This window comes from Geotrypetes seraphini, chromosome 17 (assembly GCF_902459505.1).
Source record: "Geotrypetes seraphini chromosome 17, aGeoSer1.1, whole genome shotgun sequence".
In the NCBI taxonomy this organism is placed as follows: Eukaryota; Metazoa; Chordata; class Amphibia; order Gymnophiona; family Dermophiidae; genus Geotrypetes; species Geotrypetes seraphini.
Genome location: NC_047100.1, coordinates 36739498 through 36755215, shown reverse-complemented (window position 1 = coordinate 36755215; position 15718 = coordinate 36739498). Strand labels below are relative to the sequence as shown.

Below are 15718 nucleotides of genomic sequence, written 5' to 3'. Positions count from 1 at the left end.
ATCCAGAGAGTGGTAGAAAACTAGAACGTTCTTCCGGAGTCTGTCATAGGGGAAAACTCCCTCCAGGGATTCAAGACAAAGTTAGACAAGTTCCTGCTGAACCAGAACGTACGCAGGTAGGTCTAGTCTCAGTTAGGGCGCTGATCTTGATCAGAGGGCCACTGCATGAGCACTACTTATCATGTACAAGTGATATATCAAATACAATACAATATTCTGCCAGTGTCGCTAAGCTCACATTACCCCTCTCCTCAAGTCATTTCATTAGCTCCCTATCCATTTCCGCATATACTCCTCTTATTGATTTACAAGCATATTCACTCTGCAGCTCTTCATTATCTCTCATCTCTTATCTCTCCCTATACTTCTCCTCGGGAACTCTGTTCATTGGGTATCTGTTATCTGTACCCTTCTCCTCTACCGTCAACTCCAGACTCCGTTCTTTCTATCTTGATGCACCATTTTCCTGGAACAGTCTGCCTGATTAAGTACGTCAAGCTCCATCTCTGGCATTATTCAAATCTAGGCTAAAAGCTCACTTTTTTTTTCTCACTTGTAACATACCAGTGTCTGTTTTATCATTCCCTCTGCGAAATTCCCTAACCTTATTTGTCCTGTTTGTCTGTTTTGATTAGATTGTAAGCTCTATCGAGCAAGGATTGTCTCTTAAGAACATAAGAAGTTGCCTCCGCTGAGACAGACCAGAGGTCCATCTCGCCCAGCGGTCCGCTCCCGCGGTGGCCCATCAGGCTCATTGCCTGAGCAATGGTCCCAGACTATCCCTATAACCTACCGCTACTCCTATCTGTACCCCTCAATTCCTTTATCCTCTAGGAACCAATCCAAACCTTCTTTGAAGCCTTGTAACGTGCTCCGGCCTATCACAGCCTCCGGAAGCGCGTTCCATGTATCCACCACCCTCTGGGTGAAAAAGAACTTTCTGGCATTTGTTCTAAATCTGTCCCCTTATAATTTCTCCGAGTGTCCCCTTGTACTTGTGGTTCCCCATAATCTGAAAAATCTGTCCCTGTCTACCTTTTCTATCCCTTCAGGATCTTGAAGGTTTCTATCATGTCTCCTCTAAGTCTCCGCTTTTCTAGGGAGAACAGCCCCAGCTTTTTCAGTCTGTCAATATATGAGAGGTTTTCCATACCCCTTATCAGTTTAGTTGCTCTTCTCTGGACTCCCTCAAGTACCGCCATGTCCTTCTTGAGGTACGGCGACCAGTACTGGACACAGTACTCCAGATGCGGTCGCACCATTGCACGATACAGTGGCAGGATGACCTCCTTTGTCCTGGTCGTGATACCCTTCTTAATGATACCCAACATTTTGTTTGCTTTTCTTGAGGCTGTGGCGCACTGTGCCGATGCCTTCAAAGATGTGTCTACCATCACTCCCAGGTCTCTTTCAAGGTTACTTACCCCTAGCAGTGATCCCCCCATTTTGTAGCTGAACATCGGGTTCTTTTTCCCTACATGCATGACCTTGCATTTCCCTACGTTAAAGTTCATTTGCCATTTCTTGGCCCATTCTTCTAGCGTCATTAGGTCCCTTTGCAGATCTTCGCAGTCTTCCATGGTTTCAACCCTGCGGTAGAGTTTGGTGTCATCCGCAAATTTAATAACTTCACAATTTGTTCCCGCCTCCAGGTCATTAATAAATATTTTGAACAGGAGCGGTCCCAGCACCGACCCCTGCGGAACTCCGCTCGTACCCAATGCCAGTCTGAGTAATGGCCCTTTACTCCAACCCTCTTTTTCCTGTCTGCCAGCCAGTTTTTGATCCATCGGTGGACCTCCCCTTGCACCCCGTGTTTCCACAGCTTTTTAAGCAGTCTTTCGTGCGGTACCTTGTCGAAGGCTTTTTGAAAGTCAAGGTAAATGATGTCGATGGATTCCCCTTTAATCCACCTGGCTGTTTACCCCCTCAAAGAAGTACAATAAGTTTGTGAGGCATGACCTACCTTTGCAGAAGCCGTGCTGGCTCGACTTTAGTTGTCCATTGTTTTCTATGTGTTCACAGATACTGTCCTTAATCATTGCTTCCATCATCTTTCCCGGGACCGAGGTCAAGCTCACCGGCCTGTAGTTTCCCGGGTCCCCCCTTGAACCCTTCTTGAAGATGGGCGTGACATTTGCAATTTTCCAATACTCCGGGATCTCTCCAGTTTTTAAGGATAGGTTACATATTTGGCGAAGTGGCTCTGCTATTTCGTTCCTTAGTTCCTTGAGTACCCTTGGGTGAATGCCGTCCGGACCTGGCGATTTGTCGCTCTTTAGACTGTCTATCTGCCTGAGGACATCCTCTTGGCTTACCTCTAGTTGGACCAGCTTTTCATCCCGATCCCCATTTACAATGTCCTCCGGTTCCGGAATATTAGATGTGTCCTCCTCGTGAAGACTGACGTAAAGAACTTATTTAACCTGTCAGCTATCTCTTTTTCCTCCTTTACCACTCCTTTTTTGTCTCCATCATCCAATGGCCCCACTTCTTCCCTTGCCGGTTGCTTCCCCTTCCTCTTATATGTTTAATGTACAGCACTGCATATGTCTTGCAGTGTTATAGAAATTATAAATAGTAGTACATTACATTACGTTAGTATTTCTAGATCATTAATATGCCACAGAAGGAGTTCAATGCGATTTATAATTTAGAAGAGCCTGCCCATATCAAGGGATTGCATTATTTCATTAGGGTTCATGATACAAATAACTTGGTTTGTGTTCATGTAGCTGTATGATTATGGCATACAGTTTGGAGAGAAGATTGGCTATATCTGATGTTTTAGTCTTGATATGGGTTCTAGCATGGGTGTCTTTAATCTGGTTTGTAGAGATCTTGGTCATCTATTGAGATAGGAAAGGTGATTTGTGTTTTGTTTGGTTTCTGGTGGTCGTAGTTTGTTGGGGGGTAAGGTATTTTCCAAATAGACAGGTTTTTAGGCCTTTATGAAAGTTTTGGTTGTAGGGGGGTGTTCCTTAATTGTGCTGGTAAAGGATTTAACCATTTTGTTTCTAGATTTGGGAAGGTTGTAGAGTGAATAGTTTTGTATTTGACTCCTCTAGAATTTGGGAATGTTATTCTCATATGGTTGCTGATCAGGACAGGTTATATTTGCCTCTGGGTATGTTGATTAAATTCTATATATAGTCTCTTGTTTCACCATGGAAGATTAAAAAGATAAGTATACATAATTTTAAAATATACCTTGCTTCGAAGGGGAGTCAGTATAGTTCGACATACAGGGGTATCATTTCATTATATTTTGTGGCTGAGAAAATAATTTTTTAAATGGTTTATAGTTTTTTCCATATATTTTCTTTGCATCCTACATAAAGGATATAGCAGTAATGTAGTTTGTATAGTACCAGTGACTGAAACAAGATCTGAAAGTTATCTTTGGTGAAGCAATACTGGATTGTCTCAGTTTTCTCAGTGTTGTGATGCACCAGGAAGGGGAAAACCTGCCATGTGAAGATGCAGGCCTGTCGGCCAGAGGATGTAGGCATCCCTCTGGCTGGCCTTACTACAAAAGGTATTGAAGGGGGTTGGAGGGGTTTGGGGCTTGGGGGGTCGGGGGGGGTTAAGGGGTAACAGCAGTTTGGGTGGGTCATGGGTTCAGGGGGCCTGCAGGCAGGAGGGGGGGGGGGCTTCAGGGGTTCCAGCAAGAAGAAGTGGGCATCCCTCCTGCCAAGGGACTTTGAGGGGGTGTTCTTGGGTTCTGGCAGAAGGGAGTGGGCATCCCTTCTTCTGATGTTGGGGTGGGAGTCCCCTGCTGCAGCCGCTCAGCTGATCGTGGTAGGGGTATATCCCCCCGATCAGCTGAGCTGGGAGGACTCCCCAAAGCTGCTGCTTCGGGGAGTCACTACTGACTCAGCTGATCGGGGATAACTTCCCCTGCCACCATCAGCTTATGGCTGCTGCGGCCTGACTTTAGGATCCTGCAGCGGCATAGATAGTTAGCTGAAATATAGTCCAGGGTTTTCCGGGCCTACATTTCAGCCGCCTGTCTTGACTGAATCAGGCGCGATTCTGTAACTGGCGCTGTTGAGTGATTGATACATGATTGGCTGCTGCTTTTAAGGTGGCCATCCACAGAGGCGCCGGTTACAGAATCTGACCCAAAATGTCTTTTTCTTTAGCACTCTCCAGACCAGTAGAGGTTAACTTTACGAATGGGTATATATCTAATCATGACCAGCAGGTGGAGACTGAAAACAAAACTTTGGGACAGTATATCCTAGCCCCTCCTCTCTATTTCCCTCAGTCTTCTTTCAGTCTCCAGCAGGTGTTGAGTGATCTGTACCCATCTCCCTTGGTAGGGCTGTTGGAATTTGTTTAGGGGGTTTATTGTCCCTGTTTTTAGCTGGACGGAGCTTGGGCGGACTCTGTTTGGGGGTTCGTCCGACCTCGGGGGTGTCAAACCCGGCGGGTCACGAGCGGGGTCCCTCCCCCCACTTCCTCCACCTCCCCACATTTTTTTAGAGGAGCCTCAGCAGTAAGCCTTGCCCCCTAAATCAAGCAAGGCATATTGCTTTGAGAGCCTGTGGAGTCTGTTCTGTAAAAAAAAAAAAAATCCTGAGGTAGTGCTGGTCTGGAGGGTTGTATCCCTTTAAGAAAACTGTATTTTACTGTATTTTTTCAACTAACCGGCACTTTTTTGCAGCTAGGTCGTGTATGGAGCAATGAGCACTTCTAAAGGGAAAAAGTGCTCATTGTGCTCCAGACGCGAGGCACTCGCGGCCGGCCTGTGCAAGCGGTGTTCAGGCCGGTGCGGTGGAGGAGCTCCGTCGGCAGCGGCTGCAGGCGCCCAGAGCTCCCCGCCGATGGTGCCTCGCGAGTCGGCAGGGAACGGTGGGGAAGCCCGGTCTTCTCCGTCCGCCCACGGAGGGATTCCCCAAACCGCCGACGGTCGGGTTTTAGAGGATTCCCTCTCAGCTGATTTTTTGACAGCTGATGCCGGCTTGCCTGCTTTAGCGGCTGAGACTATTCAGGTTTCTCAGCCGCTTCAGGCTATGGAGGGAGCTTTTTTGGCGGGAAAACCGCCATCTTCTCTGTCTGGCCCCTCCATTTTGTCTTCCACCTCAGGTGACCTTCCCCCTGTTTTGACTATGCAGGGGCAAGGTTCTGCTGGGTCCCCTGCTGTGGCAGGGAGTCCCTTGGGACCCTCGGGGGGTTTTTTCTCCTGAATTTTTCTTTTCTTTATGCAGAGCCTATTTTCAGGCGGCTGGGGGTCCCGGTTGCGCACAGGGGGTTTCGGGGGGTGGGGTTTCCTCCGCGCTCCCTGCGGCTTTGCCTCTTTCGTCGGGCGTGACATCCCCTCCGCCGCCTCCCTTGTCCAAGCGTCCGCGGGTGTCGTGGGACGAGAATTTGTGGTCGGAGGAACGGGTCGGTCTGGAGGAGGACCTGGACCCTTCTGAGGAGTTCCAGGACTCTCTGGAGGGGACGGAAGCTGGCGGCGGGTTGTCGGATTTCCCGTTCTCCAGTGACGAGGCGTCCGTGGTGCGCCTTTTTCAGAAATATGAGCTGCCTGACCTTATTCAGCAGGTTTCTTCGGTTTTGCGTTTTGAGGACGCGCCGCCGGAGACTCCGCGTGTGGGGGACCCCCTGTTACGGGGGATCCGTTCCGTTTCCCGCTCTTTTCCTATGCATCAGGATATTCGGGATATTATTCTGGAGCAGTGGAAAACGCCGGAGACGCCGTTTCGGCTGGCGCGTAGCATGGCTCGCCTGTATCCCATTCCTGAAGGGGATCGGGCTACGTTAGCTTCGCCAGTCGTGGATGCGGTGGTCTCGGCAATTTCCAAGCGGCATACCGTGCCTGTTGAGGGCGGTTCTGCCTTGCGGGACCCTGAGGAGCGCAAATTGGAGAGCATCCTTAAGCAAAATTTTCAGGTCTCTGCCTTTGGGGTCCAGGCGGCTATTTGTGGGGGACTGGTCGCTCGCGCCGTGTTTCGGTGGGCGGAGCGGGTTTTGGATCGAGAGTCTGACGACTGGTCTCTGGTGGATCAGGAGGTAGCGAAGATTGAGATGGCGGCCTCATTCCTCTTAGATGCTCTATATGACTTGGTGCGGATCTCGGCTAAGTCTATGGCTTTTGGCGTGGCCGCAAGGCGTGTGTTGTGGCTGCGCACTTGGGCGGCGGATGCTGCATCCAAAGCTAAGCTTACTAAATTTCCCTTTCGGGGGTCGTTTTTGTTTGGAGAGGACTTGGATAAGTTGATTCAGACTCTGTCGGACTCGAAAGTTCCCCGTCTGCCGGAGGACCGTGCCCGCCCGGCGTCTCGGGGGGGTGCGGCCCGGGGGCGTTTGCGGGATTTTCGCAAATATCGCCCTGGGCGTGGGGCTGCTTCTTTCCAGTCTCCGGGATTTTCCCGGGGTCGGTTCTTCCAGCGCATGCAGCCCTTTCGGGGGGCCCGTCAGGGGGCAGGGAATCCCTCCGCCGGTTCCCCCGCTTCCCGTCCTGCACAATGACGCCTTGCCGGCGCCCCCTTTGGTTCCGGTGGGGGCCCGGCTGCGCAAATTTTTCCCCAAATGGGCCGAGATCACGTCCGATCAGTGGGTCCTGGAGGTGGTGCGGGACGGTTATGCCCTGGAGTTCGCCCGCTCTCTGCCGGATTTTTTCCTCGCTTCTCCATGTCAGACTCCGGGGAAGACGCAGGCTTTTCGCCAGACCCTTCAGCGCTTGCTAGATCTCAGGGCAGTTGTTCCGGTGCCCCCTCCGGAGTGGGGCACGGGCAGGTACTCCATTTACTTTGTGGTGCCCAAGAAGGAGGGGACTTTTCGGCCAATCCTCGATTTGAAAGGGGTCAACAGGGCTCTCAAGATTCCCTCTTTCCGTATGGAAACTCTGCGGTCGGTCATTCTGGCGGTTCAGCCGGGGGAGTTTCTCACTTCTCTCGATCTGACGGAGGCCTACTTGCATGTTCCCATTCGGGCCTCTCATCAGCGTTTCCTGCGCTTTGCGATCTTGGGTCGGCACTTTCAGTTCTGTGCGCTTCCCTTTGGGCTGGCCACGGCTCCTCGGACGTTCACCAAGGTGATGGTGGTCGTCGCGGCAGCCTTGCGGTCGGAGGGCATCCTGGTACACCCCTACCTGGACGACTGGTTAATTCGGGCGAAGTCGTTGCAGGAAAGCTCCCGGGTTACTGCTCGGGTGATGGAGTTTCTCCGGTCGCTGGGCTGGGTGGTCAACCTTTCCAAGAGTCGGTTGGTCCCGGCTCAGCGTCTGGAGTACCTAGGGGTGCTGTTCGACACCTCCTTGGGGAAGGTCTTCCTCCCAGAGGGCCGGGTGAGCAAATTGCAATCTCAGATTCGCCTGCTTTTGGCGTCCCGGTGTCCTCGGGCGCGAGATTTCCTCCAGGTCTTGGGGTCGATGGCGGCGTCCCTGGACGTGGTGAGGTGGGCGCGGGCCCACATGCGTCCTCTCCAGTATGCTCTGCTCCGGAGGTGGTCTCCCCAGAGGCACGGGATGGATGTTCCGGTTCCCCTGCGAGGCTTGGCGCGCTGCAGTCTGCGTTGGTGGCTCCAGACCCCTCACCTAGTTCAGGGGGTGGGTCTGGATCTCCCGCAGTGGACGGTGCTCCTGACGGATGCGAGTCTCCTGGGTTGGGGGGCTCAATGTTTGGGTCACTCAGCTCAGGGCACCTGGTCTGCGGAGGAGGCCGCCTGGTCGATCAACGTGTTGGAGACCAGAGCGGTCCGTCTGGCGCTGTTGGCTTTCCACTCCCTGTTGCTGGGCAAGTCGGTCAGAGTGCTGTCGGACAATGCCACGGCGGTGGCTTATGTCAATCGTCAGGGGGGCACCAAGAGCACTCAGGTGGCGCAGGAGGCGGCTCTGCTCATGGTTTGGGCGGAATCCCATCTGCTGGACCTCTCGGCCTCTCATATAGCCGGAGTAGAAAATGTTCAGGCAGACTTCCTCAGTCGTCACTTCCTAGATCCAGGAGAGTGGTGTCTCGGCGCCGAGGCGTTTCAGTTGATAGTGCAGGCTTGGGGGCAGCCCCTGATGGACCTGATGGCCACGGGTGGCAACGCCAAAGTGCCCCGCTTCTTCAGTCGTCGCAGGGACGGTCTGGCCGAGGGTCTGGATGCTCTGGTCCAGCAGTGGCCAACGGAGGGGCTGTTGTATGTGTTTCCTCCTTGGCCGCTGGTGGGCAGAGTGCTTCTTCGCATTGTTCACCATCCGGGTTTGGTGGTGCTGGTGGCGCCGGATTGGCCTCGCCGTCCGTGGTATGCGGATCTGGTGAGGCACCTGGTAGCGGATCCTCTTCCTCTGCCTCTCTCGGACGACCTTCTGATGCAGGGTCCCATTCCCATGTTCGACCCGTCTCCCTTCTGTCTTACGGCGTGGCTCTTGAAAGGGGTCGCCTTAGCAAGAAGGGATATTCAGACAAGGTGATCTCTACACTGTTGGGGTCCCGGAGGCTTTCTACCTCTCGGGCTTATGTGCGGGTTTGGCGTCTCTTTGAGGAATGGTGTCGGGCGCGGGGAGTGACCTCTTTTCGCGCTTCTCTGCCTAACATTCTAGAGTTCTTGCAGGATGGCCTGGATAGAGGCCTGGCTTGGTCTTCTCTCCGGGTTCATCTTGCGGCCCTGTCGGCTTTTCGAGGGTTGGTGTCAGGTCAGCGTTTATCGGCTCTTCCTGATGTGATTCGGTTTTTGCGGGCGGCCAAGTTGCTTAGGCCTCCCCTACGGCCCTCGGTTCCCTCTTGGGATCTTAATCTGGTTCTCTCTGTTTTGGTGCGTCCGCCTTTCGAGCCCTTGGACGACTGTTCTTTGAAGGACCTTACTTTGAAGGCGGTCTTTTTGGTGGCCATTACTTCTGCTAGGCGTGTTTCTGAGCTGCAGGCTTTCTCTTGTAGGGCTCCCTTCTTGGAGTTTTCTAGGGAGCGGGTCGTCTTGCGGCCTGTTCCTTCCTTTCTGCCTAAGGTTGTTTCTCCTTTTCATGTCAATCAATCGGTGGTTCTCCCGGTCTTGGGTGGTCGGGAGGGCTCTTCTGAGCAACGGCAGCTGCGCAAGTTGGATGTCGGTCGGGTCCTTCGCTCTTATGTGCAGCGGACCCAGGAATTCCGGAAGTCCGATCATCTCTTTGTCCTCCTGGCGGGTCCTCGTCGGGGAGCTGGCGCTTCTAAGGCTACTATTGCGCGCTGGATCAAGGAGACGATTGCTTCCGCTTATCTTCTGAAACAGCAGCCTGTTCCGGAGTTTCTCAAGGCTCATTCCACTCGGGGTCAGGCGGCTTCTTGGGCTGAGTCGTCGCTCGTGCCTCCAGTGGATATTTGTAAGGCTGCGGTTTGGTCCTCCTTGCATTCCTTTGTTCGTCATTATCGGGTTGATGTGCAGGCGCGTTGGGACGCGGTGTTCGGTGAGCGTGTACTGGTATCGGCCCTTCGGGGGTCCCGCTCGTGAGAGGGACTGCTTTGGTACGTCCCATTCGTAAAGTTAACCTCTACTGGTTTGGAGAGTGCTAAAGAAGGAGAAATTAGGTTCTTACCTGCTAATTTACTTTCTTTTAGCTTCTCCAGACCAGTAGAGGTCCCCACCCTGTCTGTTGTTGTTGTTGTTGGGGCTGTTGCGCGGGCAGTTTTTGGTTTTTGCTGCGGGTTCTAGTATTTTTCTAGGGCCGGGGAGAATTGAAGAACAGCGGCTGTGGCTCGGCTGGCTTAGCTGGCGAGCTGTGGGGACATTCTTCCTTCGGGAATTTCTCCTCTGCATTTTCCAACAGCATTTTGGGTATGTTATTTGTTACTCCTTTCGGAGTATTGTTTTTTCTCTCTGTTGTTTTTCCAGTTCTTGGTTCTGCTTGGCTATTCGGCAGACTGAGGGAAATAGAGAGGAGGGGCTAGGATATTCTGTCCCAAAGTTTTGTTTTCAGTCTCCACCTGCTGGTCATGATTAGATATATACCCATTCGTAAAGTTAACCTCTACTGGTCTGGAGAAGCTAAAAGAAAGTAAATTAGCAGGTAAGAACCTAATTTCTCCTTATCAATGTATCATTGCTGAGTGTGAAAACATAAAAGTTATAGCTATAATACTAAGAAATAATAGCAAATTTTAAGAAAAAGGGAGCTTTATGTAATCAGTGGCTTTGAGGGACCCCAGGATGGGCTTTAATACATTTAAAAAACTATTTTCTGATGAAACAATCAAATTCATGGGATAAACTTCAATTCATGCAGTTTTCCCAACTTTAGGGTTTTCTGGGCAACCTTATGGGAATTTGAGTTATTTCCTAGCTTTTCTTTTGGCCACTATCGGTATGAAATGGGTCTCGTCCCATGTCCACTTTATCTGCTTCACTCTTGACAGTTAGATACAGCCTGGTCAATCACAAGCACAACCCACTATGCTTTCATTTTTTTCTTTGTAATGTGATGTGGAAAGATGTGTCTTTTGTACTGAGTTCATGATTTCAGCATGCCCAATCATTTTTAGAAGTTGGTTCTTATATACACTTGGTTGTGCCCCCCCAGGAACTTGCTCATCACCCTCTTTTCACCTAATAAAGGGTAAAAAAGAACTCAGCATGTCAGCATTATTATTCCCTACTTTGCAAGTGCCAGGTGGCACAGCTTAATAGATATAATTTAAGAATAACTTTTTGTTTTTAAATACTAAAAATAAATAAGTACATGCTTATTTATTCTTTGTTATCTCTTTCAAACTGCTACAGGGTTTCTATGATGAAGTTGCTAATCCCATGCTCCTTAATGTTGAACTGCAATATCCAGACAATGCAGTTGCCGATTTAACCCAAAACAGTTTCAGAAATTACTATGGTGGGTCTGAAATTGTGGTGGCTGGACGGATCACAGACAACGATCTCAACGAGTTTACTACGGATGTGAAAGCTCGGGGAGTAAGTATTCTACAAGATTCTTATTTCAAATGTACCAGTTTATTATGAAATCAAAATATCCATAACGCCTTTTTCTTTTTTTTTACTCTAGTTACTCTAGATTTGAAAATGAAATGAAAGTAAAGTGGGGGGGGGAGGGTTTGCCATTTTAGTCCACTTCAGTACATAGGGACTGATATTTAGGCTACTGGAGTTAGCTGGGCTGACTCTTGTGGTTGGCGCTGAGCCTGGATATTCAATACTGGGCTGTTTCTGGTGACTAGCATTGAATAACTGGTTTATTTTTGCCTGCTATTGTTTGTTTATTTCTCACCCACCCTTATCCAGGGCGAGTTACATATTAACATACAAAATAAAACATTTACTATATTTTTTGCTCCATAAGATGCATTTTTTTTCAACCCAAAAGTGGGTGAAAATGTTGGTGCATCTTATGCAGCAAAGATACAAATTACCCCCCTGATACCTTTTTAAAACACTCTCACCCTCCTTCTACTATCAAACCGGTACCTGAGCTCACCCACCAACAAATCCTGCAGCCTTCCTTCTTCAGTCCCCCAACCACATCTGACACAACTTCTTTCCCTCGCAAGCGTCCCGCATTTGCCAGAAACAGGAAGCTGTGTCAAAAAAGGGTGTTCTATAAGGATATTCAAAGGAAATATATGTGTAGTACTGCTGAATATTCCCAGATAACCACAGCTAATAGCTAAGTAGATGTAGAAGCTAAGGAAAATATCCTGGTATCTGGATATTTCCCTTTAAATATGAGGACGTTAATATTTTGGTTTTGAGGCACATGTAAATATTTTTTTGATTCAGATCCTGAACTAATTAATATTAAAAAAATGCAGGCACTTTAACCAATAGTGCTGTTTTTCATTTTACAAATATCTTTATTTTAATTGTTTATAGGCAGATATTGATATGAATTTTGTGAATAACATAGATGTCCACGATCCCTTTCCAACGGTTGACTATATCTTTGGAAACTTAACTGAGAGACTATGGGCGTATCTCACCATTCAACAGCTACTGGAAAAACGGTAGGTGCATGAAATATGCAGCATCCTTCATAATATAGTGTGTGTGTGTGTATGTGTGTCTGTATGTGTGAGATATTTCAAATATGGAGGCAATTCTCAGGCTGCTCACATAAAGACAACACCTGTAGGTACTTTTTCTCATTTTTCAACTTTATATCAGTTTTCAAAGTGGAAGTGCATGAGCAATTTCAGGCTAAATCTTGCCAATGATTTTTTTCACCTGCTTTCATGTGAATATGCTTATAAAAGAAAGTAGCTTGTATGCAGATTTTTCACTGTGTTAGCACCTTCTCCCTATTGTCAACTGTTATACAGTCATTCTCCTTTATCTGAAGATAACCCATAGTTAAGGTGCCCTGCCTGTGTGCTTTTTGATATTACTGTCCACTCTCTAGTGGCACTCTTAGGGATGGAGACAAGACCTCTACATCGTCAGGAACCTGGAGGTTCCTTCTGCTGAGTGCTCCAGCTTCTGAGATTAGGATTCTAGGTCTAGGCCAGCACTGGGAGACTATTGACCAGAGGATTTAATTTCCCAAATGCCCTTGTGATATACTCCTTAGGTAAATGAATGGATTTAGTTTGATGTTTTCATTTAGGGGGGCAAAGAGTGGGATGTGACACAGCATATTCATTTGTACACAAATACCTCAATGGTTAATCCAGAAAAAGGGCAAAAACAAACTGAATAGGAAGCCAGTAGTGGGCAATGTTCTGTGGTGGATTAGAAATTGGTTACTGAATGGAAAACAGAGGGTAGAGTTAAATAGACATTTTTTCCCAATGGAGGAGGGTAAATAGTAGAGTGCCACAGGGATCTGTACTGGGATCAGTGCCATTTAACATATTTATAAATGATCTGGAAATTGGAACAACGAATGAGGTGATTACATTTGCAGATGACACAAAACTATTCAAAGTTGTCAAAACACTGTGAGAAATTGCAGGGATTGCAGGGCTAGTCACGAGAAAGGAAGAGATAATGGTTACTGCAGATGGGCAGACTGAATGGGCCATTTGGCCTTTATCTGCCATCATGTTTCTATGACCAATCTGTACCTCAGTCCTTGGTCTTATTTGCTTTATTATTTAACATCTTTTTGAGCCCGTGAGCTACAGCAGTCCAAGATGCTGGGGTATTGGCTTACTATTATGCTGACAACATCGTTTTGCTATTCACTACAAGGGTTGCCAGCATTCCTCAATGCAAGACTTGAAGGCAAGACTTCATACTATAATTCTACCCTCTCTCCTTAAAGAATGACATGGAGATGTCATCCGTGGAGACGTAGTTATCCGTGGAGATGGGGACGGTGATGAATTCTTTATTTCAAATTTTGGGAGCTGCATAGATGAATGCAGTTTCTCAAATGACATCTACTCATATAAGGGAAGGAGAAGGAAGTTACAAAAGTGCATGTTGAGAAGAGAGTGCAAGAGGGATAGAAACATAGAAACATAGAAAGATGACGGCAGATAAGGGCCATAGCCCATCAAGTCTGCCCACACTATTTACCCACCCTCTTAAATCTACTGACCCCCTAAAGAATAATTGTAATTATACTGTCACTCTACTGACCCGCTCATTCAGTCCTAGTGACCCTATCCCTTGTAATTATACTGTCACTCTACTGACCCGCTCATTCAGTCCGAGTGACCCTATCCCTTGGCATGACCTCGTAGGGATCCCACATAGGTATCCCATTTGTTCTTGAAGTCTGAGATGCTGCGTGCCTCGACCACCTGCACTGGAAGCTCGTTCCAATGCTCAATCACTCTCTCCGTGAAGAAGTATTTCCTGGTGTCTCCACGAAACTTCCCTCCCCTGAGCTTGAGCGGATGTCCTCTTGTGGTCGAGGGTCCCCTGAGAAGAAAGATATCATCTTCCACCTCTACCCGTCCCGTGATGTACTTAAATGTCTCAATCATGTCTCCCCTCTCCCTACGCTCCTCGAGAGTGTAGAGCTGCAATTTGCTCAGTCTTTCTTCGTACGGGAGACCCTTTAGCCCCGAGACCATCCTGGTGGCCATCCGCTGAACCGATTCAACTCTGAGCACATCCTTACGGTAATGTGGCCTCCAGAATTGAACACAGTATTCCAGATGCGGTCTCACCATGGCTCTGTACAGTGGCATCATGACTTCAGGTTTCCTGTTGACGAAGCTTCTCTTGATACAGCCTATGAACACAGAGGATCTAGAATCAGAAAAGAATAGTAAATATTGAAGAACTAAGGCCAGTACTGAGCAGACTTGCATGGTCTGTGTCTGTATGTGGCCGTTTGGTGGAGGAGGGGCTGGGGAGGGCATTGATGGCTGGGAGGGTGTAGATGGACTGGAGTGAGCTCTGATGGAGACTTCAGCAGTTGGAACCCAAGTACAGTACTGGGCAGAGCTTTGGCTTCTTGCCCAGAAATAGTTAAGAAGAAGAAGGAAAAAAAAAAAACCCAACACATTTTTAGATTGAATCAGGTTGTGCAAAGTAGATGGACCATTCAGGTCTTTATCTGTCGTCATCTACTATGTTACTATGGATGATAATCCTGCAGTAAGGTACTCATTCAACACCACCGGTTATCAGTTTGAAATCTTAACTTTGATATATCAAGCTCTATACTCAGAAGCATTTAGTTTCACAGCTTTGACCGTATAAAATGTCCCAACATCTCTGTTCCTCCAATAAGCTTCTTCTATCCCTCCCGTTCCCTGTTCAGGCACACTTAGAAAGCAGGTGCCACTCTGCTTTTTATTTTCTTGGCTCTCAACTTTGGAGAGATCAACCAGTTTTTTGTCAAGTTTAAAGTTCAAACCCCGCTTGCTCAATATGAGGTTTTTATGAATTAGCGGGAGATGTGCCTACAGAGAACTTGGACATGGCCAGTTAATTTAAGCTATAGAATTTCTTCTTGCTTTGGTAGCCTTCCTATACTTTCCATTTTGGTGTTCCTTTTCTATCCGCTTTAATTGTTTTTAAGTTGACTTTTCTTATATTACTTGTATGCATACCGCTCTGTTACACTGCAGCATATTAACCAATAAATAAACCATAAGCCATTTTCATTTGTATGCAAAAGTGAAAAATCAATCCATAAATCTGGCAAGAAAAATCAAAGCTGTTGATGTGTAATGAATTTAAAAACATACTCTGAAATATAAAACAGTGCAGTCAATCATTTTCAAAGGAGCCCACTCTATTATGTTTTACCGCATGTAGCTTTATTTCACTTGATGAAGGGGGTACCTCTGGGCAATATTTAGCTGGTGCATTTGTTCTAGTGAAAAAAGGTGCTGGTACTCAAATATAAGGTCATTCTTCAGGAGTGGGGTAATCACTGAGGGAACACAACTGGCTAATCAAAAAAATGGCTGCTGGTAAAAACAACAACACATACACCTTACAAACCAGCAAAATTTGCATAGAAATGAGTGTCCCCATACCTCTATTTTATATTATGATTTTTTATGCTTTTTTTTTTTTTTTTTAAATGAGGAAAAGGACTTCATAGAGAATGGCTCTGAATTGATAAACAAGCTTCATTTTTGAGTAAAATGTTCTAACTAAACAAGTTAAAATCTATTAATAAAGCTACATGAAAATGTAACCAGTTTAACCTACAGACAACAAGATTCTTTATAGTCTGAGGTTTGGTTTTCTGAAGTCCTTTTTCCTCATTTAAAAAAGGCATAAACACAAAAGAGAGGTGTGAAGACACTCATTCCTATGTAAATTTTGCTGGTTTGTAAGGTGTACGTAATCACTGAGGGACCCACCCTACAGAGGCCTGGCCCCCTGCAACCAGCCATAG

At 47.7% G+C, this 15718-nt stretch overlaps 1 protein-coding gene across 1 annotated transcript in view; it reads left to right on the top strand.

Annotated features, from left to right (window-relative positions):
- Nucleotides 1-15718, top strand: part of LOC117351355 (inter-alpha-trypsin inhibitor heavy chain H3-like) — a 147536-nt gene that overhangs the window by 77016 nt on the left and 54802 nt on the right. Inside the window, 2 exon segments of the mRNA XM_033926552.1 lie at nt 10681-10866; nt 11782-11912. Coding sequence (XP_033782443.1) covers nt 10681-10866; nt 11782-11912 — 317 coding nt within the window.